Source organism: Malaclemys terrapin, chromosome 1 (assembly GCF_027887155.1).
Source record: "Malaclemys terrapin pileata isolate rMalTer1 chromosome 1, rMalTer1.hap1, whole genome shotgun sequence".
Taxonomy (NCBI): domain Eukaryota; kingdom Metazoa; phylum Chordata; order Testudines; family Emydidae; genus Malaclemys; species Malaclemys terrapin.
The window spans coordinates 284627262-284652582 of record NC_071505.1 but is presented as its reverse complement, the minus strand read 5'-3'; the positions used below and the strand labels follow the sequence as shown (position 1 = coordinate 284652582).

The following is a 25321-nucleotide window of genomic DNA, read 5'->3' as shown; positions in this document are numbered from 1 at the left end:
GATGTGAAGCAAGAGATGATAGCGCTTCTGAAGCATCAGTCAGACATGCTTGCCCCCCTCTGTAGCCCATAGAGAACTGCGTGTTGGGACTTCCCTACACTTCTCCCCCCCACACTCCCCTCGCATCCGGGGTTGTTGCACTATCCCTACCACTCCACCCCCACGGAGAGTACAGACAATCACAGCTGCATATACACTGACCTTTGAGAGAGAGAGTTGGTGTATGTGTTTGCGAAATGGAAAGGACTGTTCTTTCCCCTTCAGAGGTTCTGTCCCCTGTATTCATAAAGTTTTATTCAGTTATAAATGTCTGTTTGCATGTGTGGAACAAAACTCTATTTATGGAAACTTAATTCATATTTATTAGTTCACAACATATGGTGGCCGGGGCTGACATCATTCACAGATAATAGTGATAGAGGCATTTGCACTGTTATATTACCACTCGCACAGCACTACTTATAAGATTTATACTGGGGTGCAAAAAAACAATATCAGGCACACCACACAACAGCAACACATATTATTGTGGCTCATTATTAAAATGGTCTTCACTCTCTGAGCCATAAAGTTCTTTTTATAGCTCTGGTATCTGGCTGCTCAAAATCAGCAGACAGCCATTCCACCTTCACCCTCTTGGAAACTTCTCCTCCTTTGCTTCAGAGATATTCTGAAGTGCACAGCTGGCAGTTATAACCATGGGGATATTTTTTTCACTGAGGTCTGATATTGTGAGTAGACAGTGACAGCGGCCTTTCAAGTGGCCAAAGGCACTTTCAGCTGTAATTCTGCACCTGCTGAGTCTGTGGTTGAAGTGTTCCTTGCTGCTGTCGAGGTGGCCTGTGAACAGCTTCATGAGCCACAGGAATAAGGGGGTAGGCTGTGTCTCCCACATTCACTGTTGGCGTTTCAACATCTCCAATGGTAATCTTCTGGTCTGGAAAGAAAGTCCCTTCTTGCAGCTTTCTGTACTGGCCTTTGTTCTTAAAGATTCATGTGTTATGCACTTTCCCTGACTATCCAGCACGGATGTCAGTAAAATGTCCCCAGTGATCTTCCAGCGCTTGTTATACCATAGAAAAATAACCCTTTCTTGATATACTCTGTGGCAAGGTGGTCTGGTGCCAGAATAGTGATATGCATGCCATTTATCACCCCAATGCCCCAGTACAGCAAAACCATCCAGTTTGTCCTGCACATGCCCCAGAGTCACAGTCCTTCATAGCAGGATGCGATTAATGGCCCTGCACACTTTCCCAACTCCAAATTGATTCCCGACTGATCAGTAGCAATCTGGCATTGCTTCAAGCTTCAGTGCCGCGATTGCCACTTGCTTCCTCATAGAATGATAGAAGATTAGGGTTGGAAGAGACCTCAGGAGGTCATCTAGTCCAACCCCAGCTCAGCGTCAGTGCAACTCTCATTTTGGTGTTACTGCACCGGAGGGCTGGGGCGAGCTTCGCACACATTTCCAGGAATGTGGCCTTGTGCATCCAAAAGTTCTGCAGCCACTGTTCACCATCCCATACCTTCATAACAGTGTGATCCCACCAGTCAGTACTTGTTTCTCGGGCCCAAACCAATGCTCCACTGTCTGCAACTGCCAGCAACAACCTGGAATTGTTTCTTTCCATGGCGCATATTCCATGCGGCTCCTCTCCTGACTCTGGAAATACTGCAGGATCAGGCGCAGTGTGTTCACAACGCTCATTGCAATAGTGCAGAGCTATGCAGGAACCATGATTCTCACAGAAATGGTGGCTGTGCAGCTTTGTGGGGCTTTTGAAAAGAGGTTCAAAACGTTATAGGATGCAGATAAAATTATGGGATGGAGAAAACACCGTCCTGAGATCTTGAAATCATGTTCCCAGTCATCCCTGCATGTCTCGTTTGCCTCCATGAGGCATTGCAAACCCTTTACAAAATACCCTGCGCTAGATGGTGGTGAGTTGCACAGTGGGTTACTTGCCCAGGGTGTACTGCTCTCTGCATCGATGCAAACACCACTAGTGAGGACATGCACCACTGATACAAGGAGTGTAGTGTGGACATGTAAAAGTAATTTAATTACTGTGACTGCAGTCCGTGTAGACTTGCCACCAGACCTGAAGAAGAGATCTGTGTAAGTGCAAAAGCTTGTCTCTCTCATCAGCAGAAGTTGGTCCAATAAAAGGTATTATATCATCTACCTTGTGTCTCTAATATCCTGGGACCAACACAGCTACAACAACACTACATACTACAGAGTTCTGATTTGGTTGTGGTGTGATAATGTAAATGTTTATTTAAGGTCCTAAGATATTGAAGAATCACCTCCTTTTATCCTTTGTAGCCCTAATATTAGGCATGGTTGTTTAATTGAAATGAATTTTTTAACAAAGATGGTTTCATTCATTATGTTATCTTCTCCCACATCCTATAAAATAATCTGATAGCACAACATCTTTGCCTAGTGTACTATGAAGCAATGAAGTAGTTTCTTTCTTAGCTGTTATACCAGTACCTGGCTACTTACTTCCAGTTCAATTGTTTTGCCTCCTTCAGCTTTAAAACACAGACCCTTCTGTTTTAATCTTCCTTTTTTTTTCATTCCAGTCTTTATATATAATAATGAGCAAGAGAGAGAGAGAAGCTTTTGGTGCAATATATATAAGAGAAGGAAGAGATTGACTGGCCTTTGGAGTCCATAGATACCTTGAATGTTACAAGGACTGTGTGAGAAAGAGGGTCTCTGGGAAATTGCCTATCCCTCAGGTCTCAGATTATGTTCCTGTCCAAGATTAGCTCTCAACTGTTCAGCCCAAGGGTGCTGCTTAGCTCCTGATGAAAAGAGTAGCTGTCATATACAGCAGTCAGGAACACTGAGTATTTCCAGCTCCAAAAGGAGGTGATGCATCACTGGTGCATGGTAGAATATCCCATCTTCTCTATGACAACTATGTAAAAGATATTACCTCACCCACCTTGTCTATCTGAAAGGGAGACAGAACAGTAGAACTGATTTACTGGGCAGGCTCCAGCTGGCACTAAAGGAATGGATTCTAAACCAACACTGTTTTTCTCCCCCACCCCCCAGGACAGCTGCATTCTAATCTGCCTGTTTTTTACTGATATACTCACCTATATGGCCCAAGTCACTGTACTATCTGTGTGCCTTTTAGTCATTAATGTATTTTATCCTCATCACACCCCTGTAAGATAGGGCAGCACTATGCCTATTTTACAGATGAGAGACTGAGTCACAAGTTAGATTAAGTTGTTCAACCTCATATGGGAAGTCTGTGGCTGAGCTGGGCATTGTACGTAGGCCACTTTAGTGTTAATAACATAGACCATCCTTCCTACGAAGTTGTAGGGAACATTAGTAATTGTAAGTCTTTTTATTTAGTTATAGTCCTGTGCTTCAGTTTGTGGACATTCAGTCTAAGAATATTGTTGGGTGGACTTGTTTGTTTGGGGGATGCAGAAGGAATTATGAAGGAAGTGGAATCAACTTAGCCTAAAGTGTAGGAGTTTTACTTTATCCCCACTCAACTGTACTTCATTCTTTTAAGAAGTTATTCTTGCATGCTCCAGTTTGGTTTTGGAAGTGAATTTGGATATTTATATCTGCAAACTAGATGACTGATATTTAGATACTGCTTTTTATTACTTGTATTGTAGTAGCACCCATATGCCGTAATTAGGATGCATCTAATTGGAAGCAAGACAAGTGAAAGTAACAAATTATAGGAGGAAAGGAGAAAATGGGTAATGATAATATCACATGGTTACGTTAGTTATTGCACAACTTGTACTAATCTCTCAGCAAAACTAATTGTGTTCTTTTAAGCAGGTTTTGTTTAGTTTGCATTAAGGAGTTACTCAATTTTCATGGTTGAAACATATCCCAAAATATTTCTAAAACATCCACTGCACTGTCAACCTATTGAGTCATATGGTTCAGTTTATCTGGTTTGTTTGTACCAGCACAGGGATGTCCCTTTTCCCTTTTTTGGACAGAGAAGTGTGACATTTTTTACAGGGAGGTGTGTGAGGCTAGAACCTTTTCCTCACACTACACATTTATTAGACGTAATAAAATAGAGGATTGGAGGATTAAATTTTCAGCTTGGTGCTTCAAACAGCAATATTATGTAAGGCCATCGCCTTTACTATGTGTACACTGATAGCTATATTTGCTGTCTGTCAGAATGTTTCATATCATTGGGAATGAGAAGTCATGTATTACTAAAGAAGGAAAATTACTTACTGGTATTTTTTTCAGTTTTATTCTGCAGGATCTTTAGTCATTATATATCTAGTCTCCCTATTTTGGAGAATGTATAATCTGATTTTGCACAGCCATTGTCAGTCATAGCTTTGGAAATGTTTGTACCAAGCACAAAAGGCTGGCCTGTTAAGCTATGCTTGATATATTTTTGCCTTCTTTCTTCCTGCTAAGGGTAGAGATACTGCTGTCTATCAGGATACTCCTTTGTTTGATGGAGTGAGAGTTAAACTATGGGAATCAGAGTTTGACATCAACTAATATTATTCCTTTGGTTTTATATTTGAAATTAAATCAAAGCAAAAAAAAACCAAACAAACACACACAGAACAAAAGTCTCCTCCAAAAAACGAAACCCAAAAATCAAAGAAACCCCCCCAAAGCACGTAAAATCCATCTCCTAAAATTACCATCTGTCCCTGTCTCCTCTCACCTCAGTGTATTCAAGTCAGTTACATGAAGCCATGAAAGCTTATTTGTTAGTATTTTTATAAATGGCTCTAAGTATTTATCATCATACATGAAAAATAAATTAATGTTTTAATTAAATATTAATGTGCAATTTACAAGCAAACCTAGTATTTTATGGAATCTGTGTTGTAGCTTGTGATTACTTTTGTGTATATCTTTTATTACAGGTTGATGAAAAGGCTCTAAAGCACATAACAGAAATGGGTTTCAGTAAAGAAGCAGCAAGGCAGGCGCTTATGGATAATAGCAACAGCCTAGAAGCAGCATTAAATTTTCTTCTGAACAGCAGTAAACAGAAACCTATTCAGGGACCACCACCTAGAGGTATAGCTTGTAAAGCTGTATTTTAGACTAAAGTGTCTATATAATAGGGGATCTTGTGTTAATATATGGAGATATATCTATCTCATAGAGCTGGAAGGGACCCCGAAAGGTCATCAAGTCCAGCCCCTGCCTTCACTAGCAGGATCAAGTACTGATTTTGCCGCAGAACCCTAAGTGGCCCCCTCAAGGATTGAACGCACAATCCTTGGTTTAGCAGGCCAATGCTCAAACCACTGAGCTATCCATCCCCCCAAGCACAAAAAGATAATATTGGTCTTTGCTAGTGTATTTGGTGTTATGCAGTGGCATAATTGCATATTTGTTTTCCTCTAAGTCATAATGTATTCAAGACCTGACCGTGAATATTGGAAAAGTACCTCTGTGTATTATATCTGTAATTGTTTCCTGGTTAAAAATCGCACAGTTAAGTGTTCTTAATTGAAAATAATCCATGTAATTCATGGATCTGATTATATTTTTCCTGTTTAAAGGCTTCATCTGTTTTATAAAAACAATTACAATAAAAATAAATATAGAGTTACTGTAGATTTGTCTGGCTCTAAGTCATTTGTTTGTAATATCCACAGGGAAAGGAAAGGGCAGAGGCCGACTAAGACCTGAAAATGAAGAGGAACTAGGAAATGCCAGACCTTCTGCACCCAGCACACTATTTGACTTCTTAGAGTCCAAAATGGGTACTCTGACAATAGAAGGTACGTTGTTGAAATTAAAATGATCTATGGAAGCAAGATCAGACACTGCTGGCCTAATTTTTCTAAGTTGCTAAGCACCTTCTTCTCTATAGATATAACTGAGATGTGTATCGGGTCAGAACATCTGAAAATCCAGGTTATTCATGTTTCATGTATGTATGGTGTTCAATTAACAATGTATATTCATCTTTTCTCACTACCACTTGGTTATGAAGAGATGTTACAAATTTATTAGTAGGAAAAGACTTAATTGCTTCATCGTCATCATGGATCTAATGGAAAATATTACATTATCCGTTTGCCATTGTAGTGTGTTAGCGGTCGTCCCTCCCGCTCTGGCTCAGTGGGAGGCCACTCCGCCTCACTACAGCCATGAAAATGTTAAATTGTCATTTTCTGAGTTTTTTTTCATTATACTGCTCAGACAAAAGGCAGATGTGGATGTAATAGTGTGTGGTTTTGCTGAAGTATGGGTGAGTGGGCATGAAGCAGATTGGAAGTAATGGGGCCTTGGGTTATCTCAAAGTGGGTCTGCAGATCCAAACCACTTAAGAGTGCGGGGGACAGGAAGTAAAAGGAAATAAAGATGCTGTAACAGGATCAGGACTCACCACCACTGGTGCCTCCTGTTGGTTGCTCCGGAAATTAGCTCTTGTCAGCTGTGAAGCGCCCTCTGCGCGTGGTGTCTCGCCTGTTGTCTGCTCTGCTGGTTTGGGACCTGCATTGTTCTCTGCTTGGCGGCATCCGCTTCAGGACACTGTCCTCCGGCAGCTCCCCCTACTCCATTCTCAACCCCTTTGGGGTGGGCGGGGGAGGGGGAAAGGGAGTTTAACGGCAGTCCTTCAGGTTGTACCTGCCTCAGTGGCCAACCACAACCCTAAAGTCTAGCCCCTCACCTCAGGGACAAGTTGCAGTCTGTCTCAGCCACACTTCTCCGTGGCCAAGTGCAGTGCAAGGGGGAAAGGGGGGGAACCCAGGCCCACCCGCTACTCTGGGTCCCGACCCGGGGACCCTCTAGCGGTAGCCTCTCTCTACCCTCCTTCTCTTCCCTCCTTGTCCGCCTATCTTCCCTGGGCCACTTCCCCTTTGGCCCCGTGCACCTTCTCGACCCTTTTTAGCAGGAGCCGCAGCCTGGCAGGTAACTGGGCTGGAGCTCTCCTCTGCTTCCCTGAGCCTGCCCAGCACTGCTCTGTCCAAGGTGCTACCTCTTCACCTAAGGGTACGTCTACACTACCCGCTGGATCGGCGGGTAGTGATCGATCTATTGGGGATCGATTTAACGCGTCTAGTGTAGACGCGATAAAATCGATCCCCGAGCGCTCTCCCGTCGACTCTGGTACTCCACCACTGCGAGAGGCACAAACGGAGTCGACGGGGGAGTGGCAGCCGTCGACTCAGCGCCGTGCACATGCCGCCGTAAGTAGACCTAAATACATTGACTTCAGGTATGCTATTCTCGTAGCTGAAGTTGCGTATCCTAGGTTGATTCCCCCCCTCCCCCCTCCCCAGTGTAGACCAGGGCTCAGGAGCCTGTCCTCCTCCCTTGCTAGTCAGGGAGAGACTACCCTCTCCTTTGCTAGGCAGACTTTATATAGGGCCCAGCCTGGCCCTGATTGGCTGCCTCTTTCTTTTCCCTGATTGGCTCTCCACAGGCCTTTGCTGATTGGCTGCTGGTGTGTGCAGCCTCTCTGGCCTGTTCCAGCCCTTTTTCTCATGGAGTGGGGCAGCTGCCCCACTACAGATGCCTACAAGAAAGGGGACCTGACTGTCCCAAAGAAAAGAGTACTATTTTCTCATGAGAGGGCTAGTTTCCTTTTCTTCTAGGTTCATAGGATTTCAGTTCCTTCCTCTTCAGCCATATTTAGATCGATATAAGATGCTTTGCGTCCACCTAGTTGTGGAAGTATCTTCACTTAAATTTGGCTCCCACTGATGTAAGTGCCCTCTCTACACTGATTTAGTAACACCACCTCCCCAATCTTCTGCCCACCAATTACCATCCTGACCTTCCCGATCTTCTGACCCAGTACAATGGCAAGATCAAGCATCCCAATCAATCCACGTCTGCTCCATTTCAGAGTGTGGTATTTAAATTGTCATCAACTATCGAACAGGCATGTTCCTCCGCTGTATAAGACATTCTCTTTAATAGTATGAAAGATTCCACTAGATAATGTTATCGGGGTAATTGCAGATGGTTTTCATCTTGGCCACAACATAGATTTTACCAGAAGCAGCAGAGATTCTGCTAATCCTGGACTACATTGTATCATTAAAGATGTTGGCTCTTGCCCTCAGCCCTTTGAGAGTCCACCTAGCGGCGATCAGCACATTCCGTCCTTATATGGAGTGTTACTCTGGTTTTACAAACCTGCTAACTGCTAGATTTTGGAAAGGCCTCCTAAGAACCTTCCCACCTCTCCAAGTGATTGCGCCTCAATGGCATCTGAATCTGGTACTCTCAGTATTAACAAAATCCTCATTTGAACCAATGGCATCTTGTTCCATGTCTCTTCTCTCCATGAAGGTCACCCTCCTTTTTGCTATCACTTTGGTGAGAAGGGCTGGGAACTTAGAGCTATGATGGCGGACCCATCATTTACAATATTCCACTCAGATAAGGTCTTCTTACACCAACACCTGAAATTTTTACCAAAGGTGATCTCCCGTTTTCATATTAACCAATCCATTCACTTACTGATTTTCTTCCTGAAACCACATGCATCTGCAGAAGAATGTCTCTCAATGTTCAATAAGCTTTAGCCTTTTACCTGCAGAGAACAAAAACAACCAGGAAGTCCCCTAGACAGTTTATTGCAATAGAAGAGAGAGTCCAGGGACAGGCAATCTTCACCCAGAGAATCGCCAAATGGATTTCCAGCTGCATTAAATTCTTCTACCAGTTTGCAAATCTACCTTGCCCCTGTAGGGTATGGGTTCACTCCACTACAGCTGAAGTAATAAGCATGGTATCCCTTCAGGAAGTGCCTCACATAGATATATGTAGAGTAACCACATGGAGCTCTGTCAACATGTTTGCAACATGCTATGCCTTGTTCCAGGACTCAGTCACGAATACTTCTTTGGCACGGCGATACTTTGCACGACCCTTCTGTCCTCATCCTCGCACCCTTCTCCAACTTAGGTACTGCTTGTCCTCACCCACAGTGGAATATAATAGGAACCACCAGTCAAAGAAGAAGAGGTTACTTACCTGTAAATGGAGGATCTTTGAGATGTGTATTCCGCTTCCTGCCCTCCTACCCCTCTGTTTCGAATCTGTCAGATTTATGGTGGAGAAGGAACTGGAACCATGGTTGGTCCGCCCTGCCCTTTATCACTTTGAATGGATGGACGAGGCAAGTCTGGGCACATGCGTGGACCAATGGACACTACTTTCAAATTCTCCCACTCCAGGCATATGGTGTACATGCATAACCCACAGTGAAATATAGAACCTCCAGTTACAGGTGGGTAACCTCCTCTTTCCTCAAAGGCAACCCTACCCTCTGATGTGATTACAAGACTTATCAGAAATTGTTAAGGAGGGTAGCTTCAGACTTGGGCATTCAGGTCAAGGATGTCAGGGAGTCCTCTCGTTGCCTGATTGATAGAATATCAATGGCAGGTCCATCTAGTGTGGCACTGCCAATCAATAAAATGATATTAGCGCCTATAAAGTCACTACAGCAGACCCCATCTTCATTGCCTCCCACTTCAAAGCATGAGGAGCCCTCCCAAAGGTTTGACTATCTTTACTCCCACTCGTCTCCAGGATCACTAGTTGTTATAGTGGCTAATGAGTGGGTATGTCAGGGGCATCAGGCTGTCACCCCCAATCAAAAGAGGCAAAGAAGCTGGATTTGTTTGTACATATACTGTGATTCTGTGACTCAGCAGCAGGCACAAAAAGCAGAATCTTGCAGATGTTTTAGGGAGCATCTCACAGAGCATGTTAGAACATCTGTCTCTTATGCAAAAATCTGCAGTTCTCTGTGGCATTGATGGCATGCAAGGTAATCTTGGTGTCAGCCTCGTGGGAACTATGAAGAAACTCCACTGAATAGTGTGAGACAGCAGCTTCATTATGCCACGTGACAATGAAATTCTTTGAGCAACTCTTTGCATGCTGGAGGGGTTTTTGTGTAAGTTGCGTGGTTAACTTGTCCTTTGTACAAGTATAGGACAATGACTTCTTCACTGTGACATTGGAGACACTTGCGGGGTCAGTGATTTTTCTAATGGACAGGTTCAATACAATGGAGTCTCTTCTGGTAATATTTTTTTGATTCCTTTACATATGGCTCAAACACAAGGGGGAATTCATATGTCCAGTATTTTCTCTGTATCCTCATAATTAAGTGTTCAGACAATTTTTAGCAGGTGTTAATAGTTTCTGCTTTGTCTAGATCTGTACCTCAGCCATACTATGAGCTACGCTGAAAGGTCTCTGCTGGAATAAGGTTCCGGTCACGTTGTCTGTAGGTGCTGGTATGGGAAGATCATGCAAGATGTGCATTAGTTTGTTTTTTGCCTTGCACATATGCATTGTTACATAGCATTTGAACACTGATTGTGGTACCTTAGAGAACTTGTATTTTCCCAAGTAGATCAACATCACACTAAGATCTAGCCACAATCAGAAGAAGAGCAAACCTGTTTCTGGTTAGCTCTGTAATAGTTCCTACCACCTTTGCTCTGACCTTCTTTACATTTGAGCACAGCTTTAGTCTTTTTTTCTTGAATGGAGCCCATAGATTTTCCCTGCAACTTTTTCTTTGCAAGAATTTGGTTCACAGTATTGTCACTGTACAAAATCCCTCAGATCATAGGAATACCACTGCTAACAACGAAGGAGGCGATTGCATGTATTGCTGCAAAGAATATGTGCAGTTCACTGGTATGTAGAATCCTCTGTCCAAAAAGATCATAATGGGACATTATTAGCTGTTGAACAGGCCTGTAAAGGCCCAAGTCTAGTATCACAAAATACTTTGATTTAGTTCTGCAAATGTATTTGTTCATGTGTTCTGGCTGGGCAAGGAATGTTAACTGAACTATCAGTGGGGCTAGGCAAGTCTGACTGGCAGGAAGCATACATGGGTCATTCACTCTAGCACCGTCTGTAGTGCCAAATTAAAGGCAGACCATGTTAGAATGTATGTCTCCTGAAATGGTATGGTATGGTGTGTCCTAGGTGTACAGATCATTCAAGGTTACCTCTTCCATCTCTTCAGCTGAAGCTGTATTCAGTGATTTTTCACCTCTGGAATGCATTCCACTTTTTCGCAATAACCAAGTGATGTCAAGATTAGTGAATGTAGAAGGTTCTACTATAGTCGATTCAACTGCTGCTTCATTGAAAACTGGACTTCTTGGCTTTGGAAGTTTTGTACCTTGTTAGGAAAGTGAGTGACTCATGAAGTCAAGAAGATCCTTCAAGGAGCGGTTCTTTACTGTCTAGACACTCAAGAAACACTTGAGGCTGGGGCTTGCCCCATTACTACATTCCTGATAGCAGACCATAATAGTATCTTTGCCATCTGCTGGATCTTCAAGGAATAACTTATCAGGAGCACAAAATCTAAACCCACCCATGACGAGTTCCTGGAGAACATACAATTCTTGATTCATTTCTATGTGGCAAAGAATCTTGTTTGCAATTGCATTTTCCAAATGGAGTACTTTGTTGTAATCAATGGAGGAGCCAATGCTGTGCAAGATACACGAGGAATTTGCCGTGAGTTTTGGAATCAATTGTTAACCTACCACTACAAGCAGCTGTTGGTTTATCTGTATGCCGCACAGTTGTTGTGTATTGTTGAAAATCTGCCTTTTACTCAAGCACTCGTACATGAGGCTTTACGATAAATGGCAGCCTTCTGATCCATTTGCTTGTTGTCATGCTGGTGCTAAAGTCACTTCAACCACTGATACATCACTTAAAGTATTAGTACAGGTTAGGCAGTAATTTTTTTCAGGTTTGGCGTCAGCGATGGATCCCTGAAACTCTCATGTACTTCAGGACAAATTGCTTTTCCATAAAAATGTAGCAGCTGCAAACAGTCTCTTCATATTACTGTTGACATCAGCGCTTTCTTCCACTTTTGATGGTGCCACATCTTTAGTAGCTTTTAAGAATATGCACTGTGATTAATTTCTGTGGATGGGCTTGCTAAGAACTATAATCATATCCCACAGTTCATCTTCAATAAGAACCTTGCTGCTAAGCATTTGCTCCTCTTCAGTCCCATTCAAAGCATGTATTTAGCCTCTGCATTGGCCATCGCCATTACTTTCCCATCCATTAGAGCCACTGTGATTCAATTTCTGTACTCCAGCTGAGTATTAGCGTTTGTAGGAATAAAATTAGTATTTGTTTCGGTTTCTTTTACCTTTTGACACAACACATTACATACAGTCTTGGTGTAACACTCAATGTGATATGCAGTGTGGTATGTCTTTTGCGTTAATGCACCCACTTCACTTTCCATACAACATTCTCACTAAGAGTGATTTATTCATACAGTTTCTCCTCTTTCACGTGTTGAAACTGTGCTTAATGGATGCTTTTGGGCTTCCAGCTTACCACAGAAGAAAGAGGTGTTCTTCTTGAAGCCTAATGTAGTGAGTCTTGCCCAGAGCTGGCACTTGTCCTGGCATCTTTAACTTTTTCATGATGCTCAATGTAATTCCTCTCCAACCATGCCAAATTCAGTTTGTGTGCACATTTTATAGTATATAATGTCCCCTGGAACATTGTGTTTAACCAGATCCTATACGGTGGTATTCTCCAAAGATTAAGCTACTAGTAGGTCCATCAGTGGTGCTTAGCAACGGCATGGAAAAAGAGCTCAATGCACAAGCAGCAATCCTTCCCACAGTGGCTACAGGTCCACTTGTCAGATGGAAGTTGAAACAGACTCTGCTTTCTTGCCAATGTTAACCCGCCTTGTTCAAACTTAATGATTTTGGACAGGATTTTCCCAGTTGTCCGTGGGAATGCTGAATTCCTTGAGCCCTTGCTTCACCTTCTCGCTGTATCAGAGCTTTGGCCTTCCTCTGCGTCATTGGTGGTTCTTAAGGTGGTTATAGAGCACAGCATTCAGCAGACGATCTTGAGGGATGTGCTCCACATGTCCCAACCAGTGAAGCCTGCGAATGTCCAGCCTAGTCTGCATAGGCTGTAGGCTGATTCTTTCAACAATCTTGTTATCGGTGATCTGTTGGTCCCAAGTAACTCCAAGGTTTTTTCTAAGACAGCGAAGGTGGAAACAGTTCCACCTCCCCTCCTGCTTGGAGTACATAACCCAGTTTTCACAACCATAAAGGGGGGGTACTAAGGATACAAGCCTGATAGACATCTTTGTGTTCAGGGTTAGCAACTTATTGTTCCAAACATGTGAGGTAAGTTTGCCAAAAGTAACAGAAGTTTTGCTAATTCTAGCATCAAGTTCCCTATCAATGTTAAGTGAGCTGGTAAGAATTGAGCCAAGATAGCAGAAGTGTTCCATGTTGTTCAGAGCTTCATTATTGACATAGATTTTAGGTGGAATGTGGGTACCTTGTAACATGACAGCTGTTTTCTTGATACTGATTACCATGCCAAACTTGGTGCATGCATCAGAAAACTTGTTCATCATGACGTGCAGTTCATCAGGTGAATTAGCGATGAATGCAGAATCATCTGGGAAAAGCAGATCCCGAATAGTAAGGTGGATGATTTGCTTTCTGCTCTGGAATTGTCTGATGTTAAACAAGCTGCCATCCCTCTTTGATTCAATTAGTATGCCAGATTGATCATTTCCAAAGGTGTACTTAAGAAGAATAGAGAAGAAGATGCCAAAGCCAGTGGATGCTAAGATGCAGCCTTCCTTCATAGCAGTATCAATACTAAACTCAGATGTTTCATTTACATAATTGCCTTCGTTCCCTCTTGGAACGCCTTGAATACGCCTTGAATAGGGAGAGCACCTTTTGTGGAGAGCCAATTTTCAACAGGATCTTATAGATGCCATTCCTGCTAACCGTGTCAAAGACCTTTTATAGGTTAACAAATGCTACGTAGAGAGGTTTCTGTTGTTCATGGCTTAATATACAAAGCTGATACTCAACACTATTGAACTGCTTCTTTTTTGCCAATGATGGCAATTCAACTTGAAATACTCCTTTTATTTATATTAATCTTTAACATAAAAAAAATTTAATTCTGAGCATTAACTGATAACCCAGTACTTTCAATCAAGGGCCACAATTTATCTTTGTGAGGGCTGCATGTTTGACATGCCTGTGTTAAAAAAAAGTTGATTTTTAAACATTTCCATGAATATATATATATATATATACATTTTTCTAGGTTTGTCATTATGTTAGTGCAGGGATCGCCAGGCTTTCAGAAGTGGTGTGCTGAGTCTTCATTTATTCACTCCAATTTAAGGTTTTGCGTGCCAGTAATACATTTTAATGTTTTTAGAAGGTCTCTTTCTATAAATCTATAATATATGACTAAACTATTGTATGTAAAGTAAATAAGGTTTTTAAAATGTTTAAATAGCTTCATTTAAAATTAAATTAAAATGCAGAACATTCTGGACCGGTGGCCAGGACCCGGGCAGTGTGAGTGCAACTGAAAATCAGCTCGTCTGCCACCTTCGGCACGCGTGCCATAGGTTGCCTACCCCTGTGTTAGTGGGAGAAAGGGCTTTTGAGTGATATCCAACTCAGCCCATTTCCAATAACATTGTATTACCAACATTTCCATCAACTGAAGGACCAGAAGCTGGAAGAGCTGCAGGGTTCTCCCTGCCATGCTGCAGAGGATTACACCATTGAAATTATGATTCTGAGATTTTTACAAATCAAATGCCGCTTCCCTGACCAGTCTATCATTAGGTTGCCCATGCAATTACACATGCTTCCAGGCTTTTTGTTAAATATGGGCACACAGTCATACACAGGCACTAATTCAAGAAATGACAGTTAAGATGCTAAATTAAAGTGATTATAGTATAATTAGGTTCAATATCATCTCACTTTCTACAGGGCTGACTGGGCTTTCTCTGTTGTGTGCCAATTGGCTGCTTGCTCCAACCCTCTCCTTCCCCCTCCATCAGTCTCTTCATTTCAGCTTCACTCCACACCTGCCCCTCTTTTACCCTTGTCCTGTCCCTCTCAATCTCTTCCCCTCAATGTCCACTTACCCTAAACGACATATTCCAAATATGGGTATGTCCAGAGGTGGATCCCATTGCCACAGCCACAATCAGGAAGTGTCGTCTGTTCTGATCGGGGATGGGAGGACATAAGCCTTCAATCTTTGGGAGATGCCTTTCTCCTTCCTTGGGTGAAGGGTGTGTATTACACATTTCCCCTAATGCCTCTGATTCTTCAAGTGATGAACAAGTGGCAGAACAAGGCCAAGGGTATCCTGATAGTTCCTATGTGGGTGAGACAAGCATGGTATCCTTACCTGTTTCAATTGTCTCCTTGCCTGGTGATCAATCTTTCTTACTTTCATCATCTTCAAGATGCAGACTGAGTGCTTCATCCCCAACTAAAGGGTCTCCGACTTAAGGCATGGCACTTCAGTGGTTCACAGGTAGAGTCTACCTTTTCAGTACAGGTACAGCAAGTTGCTGTTAAATGGCAGGAAGAAATCTAGCCATAGTACCTATCTTGAAGCGGAAAAAATGTAGCTGTTGGTGTGAATACTGGCACTTGAATCTTCCTCACTTTCACTTATCCTGGATTATCTGTTATAATTGAAGAAAACCGGTTTATCCAGTAGCTTGATTAAGATTCCTCTGGCTGCAAGCCTTCCATTCTCCAGTGGAAGGGTTCTCAGTATTCTCTCACCCCCAAAAACTGTAAGGTTCGTTAAAGGACTGGGGTTCCTCTTTGCTCGAGTAAAATCCCCCACTCTGGTCTGGGATCTGAATCAAGTTCTCAAAGCTCTCATGGGTCCTCCTCCTGAACCCTGCTCATTATTAACACTATCCACGAAGAAGGCATTGTTAATAGTTGTTACATTGGCTCAAAGAGTTTGGGAAATTGGGGTTTTGATGGCAGATCCTCTCTTTACAGTATTTTTCAAGGATAAAGTTTCCCAACGTCCACATCTCAAATTACTTGCTAATGTATCATCCGAGTTCCATCTGAACCAGATCATATATTTACTGTTTCCCTCCCCCCCCCCCCCAAAAAAAAACCCCACATAATTTGAATCAGGGAACCTTTTTTCATACCTTAGATGTCAGAAGAGCACTGGCTTTCTATCTCAGTAGGACCAAACAATTTCGGAAGTCTCAGACTATTTGTCTCCACTGTAGACACATCTAAGAGTTCCATAATTTCTACCAAGACACTATCAAGGTGGATTTCATGATGTATTGTTGCTTGCTATGAGGTTGCCAATGCTTAGCCTTCTGCTAGGGTTTTGGCCAATGCTTAGCCCTGAAATCTGCAAGGCTGCCATGTGATCTTCAATACTTAGATTCATCAAACACTGTGTCTTGGTCCATGTCTCTAGATCTCATGCGGCAGTGGGCAGTGCAGTTTTCTCTTCTGTGCTAAACTTTTATTCCAAAGTTCCCTCCTCCTGGGAATGCCACTTGAAGTCACCTGAAGTGGCGCTCACTGTGAACTCACTGTGGAACATGGGTCTGATCCACTATGGCAATTCCTATGGGAAAAATCTGAATTTCTGCTGCACAAATCTGAATGACATGTACTTATCTTTGCACTTTTGTTTTTTTTATTATAAATAAATAAAATTGGAGCCTGTGATCCTCATTTACTATCTAGCCACCATTAAGCAGCTGACTGCTTTATGATGGAAAAAAAATTAGAAGGAATTAGAGATAAACAAAAGACTGAATGACCTAAGGATATTGGAACCAAGAGTAATATTTAGCATGGCTTTATAGAGAATGAATCTTGCTGGGGAGAAACTGATTGTTTTTTGATAGAGTAACAACGTTAAGGGGTATGGGGGAATACACATGTGATGGATCTGGAGTTTAGTAAAGTATTTGATACCACCTCACTTAATCTTAATTGAAAAATAATTCAAATTAATGTTAATTAGAACATTGTTATGTGGGATAGCATTACAGCATCAAGTTTAGGGGAGGTGTGTACTGGATTATTACTGGGATTGATGTTATGATCCAATTTATGTAATATTTTAATGATCTTGAAGAAAGAGTAAACAGTGTATTACTGAAATTTGCATATGATACAAAGTTGGGAGGTGTTGAGAACATCAGTGAAGACTGAGATTATATAAAACCATCTGAAGGCCTTGTCTGTATTAGAAATATTAATTGATTTAATGAAATATATTTTAAAATGATCTAATTAAACTAGTGTGATTCTAATTTACACATTTAAATTGGTTTAACCCTTACTTACATTGATTTAGCTTGTGTTGATAAATTACCAATATAAGCTAAATCAATAAAAGTAAGGGTTAAATCAGGTTTAAGTGTACCTATATTAGGGGTTACAGGAGTTTAGGTAAATCAGTTTTTTAATCTATGTAGTTAAACCAGTACATTTTTCTAGTATAGAAAAGGCCAAAGAGATTAGCTCTTGGGAAAGTAACTAAATTAAATTCAAATGGGGGCAAGCTATTTAAGGTTTTGCTGATTGATGATGACAACCATAGATGACAGGTGCCCATGGTAATTTGTTTAAAATCTCGCAATTACCTCTGATGCTGTTTCTCATAGGTTGACCAACCTGTAGTCGGTAACAGAGCTATGTATTGATTTCTATCAGTACTTGCAGCTGTGTCAACAGCATCTCATGGTCTGTGATCTTGAAGGCTGCTAAAAATTTGAAGGAATCAGCATTGACACTTGCTGTTTGTCCATCAAAAAAAACCCCAAAACCAATTTTCCAATGTGTATGTCAAATACTTTTTTTCATGACTTATTTTTATCTGATGATTCAAACCCCTGATATGAAATTGTACTTTTACAATCCTATTTGCTTATGCGCTATAGTGTATTGTTTTAATAAGAAAAGTTCTGGTGTTTTTTGTGGAGGCTATAGCAAATTAAATAAAGTCAGAAAGTTCAGATGGAGAAGAAGAGAACAGTTTAGAAAGCTAATTCTTGTAGCTTTACAGAGAATTCCATCTTCATTTCATGAAGGCTCAGCAAAGAGAGAGGACAATCTTTTTTTTTTTTTTGTAAATGATCATGGTAGACTCTTGAAACAATAGTTGGGCCCCAGAGTCAGTGAAGCAGCTGTCAAAACCAGGTGTCTTATACCATTTCCTTCAATGTCAGATGTGGTATGAGCCACTCTAAAGTTCACCAAACATTTTTATGATGTGCTTGGGTCTAATTATTAACAGAAGTGCTTTTTCTGATAAGAAGTGATTGCTGATAATTCTGTTTTGCTAGGAAATATTATATTATGGCACATATATAATTTGAGCTTTATTGCAACAATCCCTTGTTTGCCTCTGAGGCCTTGTCTACATTACCGGGGTAAGTCGACCTAAGTTATGCTACTCCAGCTATGTGAATAACATAGTTGGAATCGATGTAACTTAGGTGGACTTACTGCGGTGTCCACATGGTGCTACGTCGATGGGAGACGCGCTCCTGTTGACTTACCTTACTCTTCTTGTTCCGATGGAGTATCGGAGTCGATGAGGGAGTGCTCGGCGGTTGATTTAGCGGGTCTGGACTAGTCCTGATGCAGCGGGGTTCGATTTATCAATCGCAGCAGCATCGATTCCAGTAAGTGTAGACATGACCTTAGATATATGATTCTAAACAACTGAATATTGTTTTTATGTCATAGTTGGTTCTAAAACAAACTGTACTCCTGGGGGAATTCTGCAGGACTGCGAGCCCACAGAAACTCCCCTCTCTTGCCCCACAGAATTTCTGTGCTTCCCTGTGGAAAACATCAGGGAAGTAAAGGGAAACCATGCCCAGGTAGGGGGAGACCCCAAACAGAGGCAAGGCATGGGGGACACACACAGGGTTATGTGCCACTGCCCCCCCCCCCCTCATTTCTGGAAGCGCAGAGCTGCCCAGCTGAAGGAGGCTGTGTTTGGGTTCTGCTGACTCTGCAGCTGAACACTGCCTCCTTGGTCCTAGTGTTAGTCGTGCTCCCCTTCTGTGTGCTGCGAGCTCCTGTGCATTCAGATCTCCCACTGAGCTGCCCTCACCCAGATTGCCCCAAACCAGGATCCCCACACACACTAAACCCCTCCACACGTACATAGGCCCAGCCCTTGCACTGACACAGTGCAAGGGCTGGGCCTACCAAGTCCCTATACCAGGGGAGGTAGAGGCTTCAGAGTGATCTGCCACCTCAATGCATCCCGTGGCCTGTGTTCCCCACTGCCAGTCATTTATTGACCAATAAAATTTGCAGAATTTTGCAGAATTTTAAAATATTGTGCACATAATTATTTTGGTGCAGAATTTTTTTAAAAAATTTGGCGCAGAATTCCTTCATGAGTAAAACTAAAGCAGTTTATCCAGAATTAAGAAAAAGTTAATGGGTCTTCTGTGTGTGTGTGTGTGTGTGTGTGTGTGTGTGTGTATATATATATATAGAGAGAGAGAGAGAGAGATTGTGATTTTTTTGATTGTCTATATATAAGGTTAGGGGGTTGCTTGTTTTGTTATGTTTGGTTCATGGCTATAAAACTTAGTAACAATGGTGGACATTAGATAGTCTCCATCATAGCCATCAATAATGCAAAGTTTTTAAAACACCCTATTCCACATACACAAACACTTTACACTAGTTGATGAGATTTTCTTTTTGTCAAGAATATACATAGAAAGGTGTGAAGGAAACAAAGGATAGCTGTATGATTGTGCATATAAGCAATTGTTGTTGAAGTCTATTATTATCTCAATACTGAGGGCTTTACATAGTTAACATTATTCACCAAAGTGAAAATGTTAGAACCCTTTGCAATGGCTAGAAATGAATCAATATTGTCTTTGTTATGGTAGTATTTTACTGTCTTGGATTCATGTATGGCATGTGTTCCAACCTGAGGCAGAACAAGGTGGATGGGGCAAGTTTTTATGCATGATGGGGAGAAATTTAAAGGAACAACATTTGGAAATAATCCTTAAACTTTGAATTGGAGGCAAATGCCCTTCCTTATTATTTAACACCCATAAATCTGGAAATAGATCAGTAAAAGAATTAACTGCCATATTTTCAATGAACGCAGAGAGACTCTGAGAGTAATAGTAATTTGCAAAGCATGTTTGTGAAATCCAGTACACAGCACCTTTTTTTAACAATTTTTGGTACGTTAACCATTCAGCTTGTGATTGTGAAAAGTAGTTTTAAAATTATGAGTTCAGCATAACTGGGAACCAAGACATTCCTCAGTACGCTCTGTTCAAAGAGTAGAAAAAAACAGTGATGCTGACACATGTCTTCACTTCTGGACTTTAGAGGTAAATAATGTATCTTGCAGTTGTGTAACTTCTTTCTGTTTAGTATTTCTGAATAATAATTACCTTCAACTTTTTCATACCTTTTTTCTTAATCATAAGGAATAAAAAAAAGGCAATTTTCTGACAATTTTCCCCAAAAACCTCAAATTCCCTCTTGAGGGAAGATGACACATTTCCTAGCATGTCATACAGCTCTTCGTAATATGATTGTTTACATATTTTCTTGTGTACTTTGCATGTAGTGACAATCTGATCTATTTTCCTGGATCAGATTTTCAGAGAGATGGCCCAACTGAGTTCACGAATCGTGTAGAAAATCTTTTAATTGAGGGGCTGAAGTGACTAAATTTTGCATAATTTTTTGTGATGCTGAGTCCTTTCTCTCAGCTGTGGAAATGGGAATAATTGCCAAAGCAGTTTTCTGTATTCTCAGGTCCATGGACTCTCAGTGCTTGTGCAGTCTTTGTAGGTGCTAAATGCACTTACTGATTCCTTTTCATTTGTATTACATTTCTTACTGAGGCTTTGTGTCTTATTGGTCCCATAAAGAATACCTATGTTTTTAGACCAGATCTTTGGGTTCAAAATATTTCATGGAGTCCATAGCAAGTGTATATTTTTCTGTATATACATCAGAGTCAGATGAAAAACTTTTGGGGCTGTTGAGGAAAATGATCAGCAAAAGTCACCTAGAAGAAAAAAATATGAAAAATGTGAATGAAAATTGGAAGACCTTTTACAAGACATTATTATATGTCCAAAAAGCCACAATACTACAATCAAGAAAGAAGATAACTTTAGTTAAAAGTGCATCCTGGTTCAGTGGTGACATAAAAGCAGCAGCTAGAAGTAAAAAAGCAATATATAACAAATGGAAAAAAAGAGGAAATAGTAGGAATTAAAGCTTTTGAAATGAAGAAAATTGATTTTGGACGCTAAGAACATCAGGGGGAAATCATGGTTAAAGACAATACGAAGTATATTAGGAACAAACTAAATCCTAGCAATGGCATAGATCCATTTTTAATAGTAACATTGGTTAATAATGGTAACAGTGTTAATGATGCAGAAAGGCAGAAGTGTTCAGTAAAATATTTCTGTTGAGTATTTGGAAAGAAGCAGGATGATATACTTGTATCCGATGGGGATGATGAAGCACTTTCCAGACCATTACTTATCTAGGAGGGTGGTAAGCAACAATGTACTAGGAGTAAACATTTTTAAATCAGCAGGCCTGGATTACTTGCACCCAAGAGTCCTTAAAGAGCTGGCTGGGGAGATTTCTGGCCTCCTAATAATTTTTAATAAATGTTGGAATGCTATGGAAATTCCAGAAGACTAGAATGTTGAACCAATATTCAAAAAGTGCAAGCAGGATGCCACTGCTAACTATAAGGCAGTTAGCCTGACTTCAGTCCCGGGCAAAATATTGGAAAAGTTGATCTGGAATTCAATTGATAAAGGAGGATAATGGTAATCAACATGGTTTTATAGAAAATAGATCTTGTCAGACCAAATTGATTTCTTTCTTTGATGAGATTACAAGCTTAGTTTGTTTTGATAAAAGTAACTGCATAAATGTAATATACTTAGGCATTTGTAAGGTGTTTTATTTAGTGCCACAAGACATTCTGATTTTAAAAAATACCTCTTGACAATATCAATAAAGTACACGTAAAATGAATTAAGAACTGGCTAACTGACAGAGCTCAAAAATGGGGAATCTTCATTGAATGGTGTGGAGATTAATGGAAGAAGGAGGCACACATCAGGACCCTAATAGGGCTCTGGGTGATCGCTACTTCCCAACACCCAACACAGACGTAATGAGGTTGAGTAGTGTCCGCAAAAGAGAAACTAATCAACTAATTATTCCTCAAGAAAGGTTTTTAATGACTTATGACTATAAAGGCAACACAGACAGAATGTGCCTCACGACTTTACGTGAACTGTAACCATCCCCAACCAACACAAATTCATATGCAATGCTGGTACACTAATCAACTATAGTTTACTAATTTTAACCTACCTATTAACTTATTTAACAACTTATAAACTTTTACTGACTTTTATGATAAACTTGATGGTAACTTATATTGAAGACAGGCACAGCGATTTGTAAAGCTTTTATGATTTATAAACTGCTAACTTCACCAATGCTGTACCCGGTTTCAGCAAGGCACAAAACATATACAGTTACTATATATTGATTAACTATTGACTACTACTATTTTTAAACTACTTAAACAATTTACTAATATACTTACACTAAAGTATTAATACAGACTTAAGATTAACCAGTTCGAGCATACCAGACCTTTTCAGTTCAAAATCTTAACCTGCATTCTTCCAGACCTTCAGTTGACCATTTCCTGCACTGGCCAAGCACAGATAGTCAGTGAAGCACAAGTCCCTTTGGTTCCGGGGGTGTATGTGAGCCTGTGATCTCCTTTAGGTCAAAACAAACACACACACACACACACACACACACGTCTTTACACCTATTTTATATGGTATTTGCTGGCCGTGTTTCAAAACAGGTCAACCAATCAAGGTGGCCAAATGTTCTAGGGTGGTATTTGCGGTTGTTTTGAACTTATGAACTGTGCACCTGTGCTCAGCTCATCTCTTCTCTGAGGCTAATTGTGGTCAATTTTCTAGACTCAAAAAATGCTCAAGTCAGCTTAAAGAGGTATTTGGTTGCAGAGCATAGTAACCACAAGTCTGTATCTACCTTCATAGAGTTTCCTTTTTTAGTCTATAAAGTTTCCTAGATAGATTATGCTTATGCTTGTAGGATTCTACTGTACTCGCTTCTTAAAACTTCCGGAAGTTTTAGGCCTAACTCTGCTTAGCCTGATGCTACTTGACAAGGCTTGTGCACATTAATCACAAATGGGTGTGTTTCAGTGAGTGTTCTGCAGTGATTGGCGCTATGCTTGACAATATTTAACATTTTTATCAATGATCTGAAAGTAAATGTAAAATATTGCTGATAAAATTTTCAGATGACACAAGGATTGGCAGAATGGGAAATAAGGATGAAGACAGAGCAATCATATAGAGTGATATTGTTCTCTTGGTGAGCTGGACCCATTCAAACAAAATGTGTTTTAATGCATCCAAATGCAAAGCTATATATTTAGAAACAAGGAATGCAGGCCATACTTACCAAATGTGGGACTGTATCCTGAAAAGCAGTGACTCTGAAAAGCAGACGTAGTGGAAAAGCACCTGAAAATGAGCTCCCAATGCAATGCTGTGGCAAAAAGACCTAATGTGATCCTTGGATGTATAAACAAAAGAGTAGTGAATAAGAAAATGATTGTTCCTCGAGATAGATATAAATATAATTAATTGGTGAGGCCAGTACTGAAATAATGCATCCAGTTCTGGTGTCCATATTTTTTAAAAGATGTTGAAAAATTGGAGCGGGTTCAGAAAAGAGCCACAAAAATGTTTTGAAGGTTGAAGAAAATGATTTGCAATGGGAGACTTAACAAGTGCAATCAGGTTAGCTTATCAAAAAGAAAATTGAGGGATGACTTTATCATTGCATAAGTACCTTCAGGGAAAGAAAATAATGAATACAAAAGGGTCTTTGAGTGGAGAAAGGTATAACAAGAACCAATGGCTGGAAGCTGAAGTCAGACACATTCAAATTGGAATAAGGCGCACATTTTTAGCGGTGTGAGGGTTCTTAATCATTGGAACAAACTACCAAGGGAACTGGTGGATTCTCCGTCTCTTGATGTCTTCAGATGTCACTTGGAGGCCTTTCTGGAATAAATGCCAATCACAAGTTATGCATTAGTCAACCATAAGTTATTGGGCTCAAGACTGGTAACTGGGTACAATTTAATAGGCTATGATTAAGGCGAAGATTTTGTCATAGTTATTTTTATTAAAAGTCACAAACATGTCACAGGCAATAAACAAAAAGTCATGGAAGCCGTGACCTCTCTCTAACTTTTTCTGCTGAGGTTCCATGGTTTCCCCCACCACTGTGGTGGCTGGGAGCTGTTGGGTTCCCCCTCTGCCCACGATAACTGGAAGCTGCAGGGGGCTCCTCCTTATCTCCCCGCGAGGCTGTCGCCCATCGCTGGAATCCTGAGGAGGGCCCGCTCAGGAGTCTGTCACCTGTAGCTGGAGCCATGCAGGGGTCCCCTGTTGCTGCTGTCTCCAGTTGCCGAAACCCTTCCAGTGTCCTGTTGGCTGCCAGTTCCAGAGTCCCGCAGCCCCTGGGGCTGAAGCAGAGAATGTCACGGAGGTCTCTGGAAGTCACGAATTCCATGCCTTCCATGACCTCCGTGACATAAAGGTAGCCTTAGCTATGATATACAAGAGGTCAGACTAGATCATCTAATGGTCCCTTTTGGCCTTAGAAGTCTACAAAGCTCATTCTCACCATGCTTTCCATGTTGTTCACCAAGCTCCACAAAACCAGGCCAGTATGAATTTAAACATTGTTTCTTATAGTGCAGTTCAAATCATGAAATGGCTTACTGTCGGTTGTTTTTTGTGCTTCCTAAGCATATGGTCTTTAAGTATCTGTTATCAACTTAAATATAAAGCCTGCATTGACATCACTGTGCAAGCTTTTATCAATTTTAAGTCCTTTCCTGTTGGCTCTCTTGATAATCCTCTTAGTTTTGGGTAGAGTTTCAAATATGATTATAAAGTTGTCTGTGAACTCAAAGGTCAGGATATTTTTGAGTCCACTGAACTTACTGTGCTATTTGGATTTTTTTTATTTTATTTTATTTTATTCTCTGTGGAGGCTGCCTTGCAGTGTGTTTGGAGAGTAGGATATTCATTCCAGACATCTTTTTTGGATCTCACTGTATTTCATATGATACGTAAGAGCTTGCCAATTGTTATCTGTATATGCACAGAGCTTTTTCTTAATCTTGGAAGATAAATTATAGAAAGCATAGAACTTGTCAAAGAACAATTGCAAGCAGTCCAATGTGTAATGTTGTGCCTCTAACAGCAAGGACCAGTCTGTGACTTTCATAGTGTGCCAAATAATTGTGGTAGTGAGTTAATATGGAGGCAGCAACTCTGGATATTTTCCTCATTGTGGTGGA

General features: G+C 41.0%; 1 protein-coding gene across 2 annotated transcripts in view; it reads left to right on the top strand.

Annotated features, from left to right (window-relative positions):
• The window catches only part of TDRD3 (tudor domain containing 3), a 273694-nt gene that overhangs the window by 182494 nt on the left and 65879 nt on the right, over positions 1 to 25321 (top strand). For both annotated transcript variants that reach the window (XM_054013628.1, XM_054013637.1), the window contains 2 exons: positions 4909 to 5065; positions 5653 to 5778. In XM_054013628.1, the coding sequence (XP_053869603.1) occupies positions 4909 to 5065; positions 5653 to 5778 (283 nt within the window). The remainder of the gene's footprint in view (positions 1 to 4908; positions 5066 to 5652; positions 5779 to 25321) is intronic.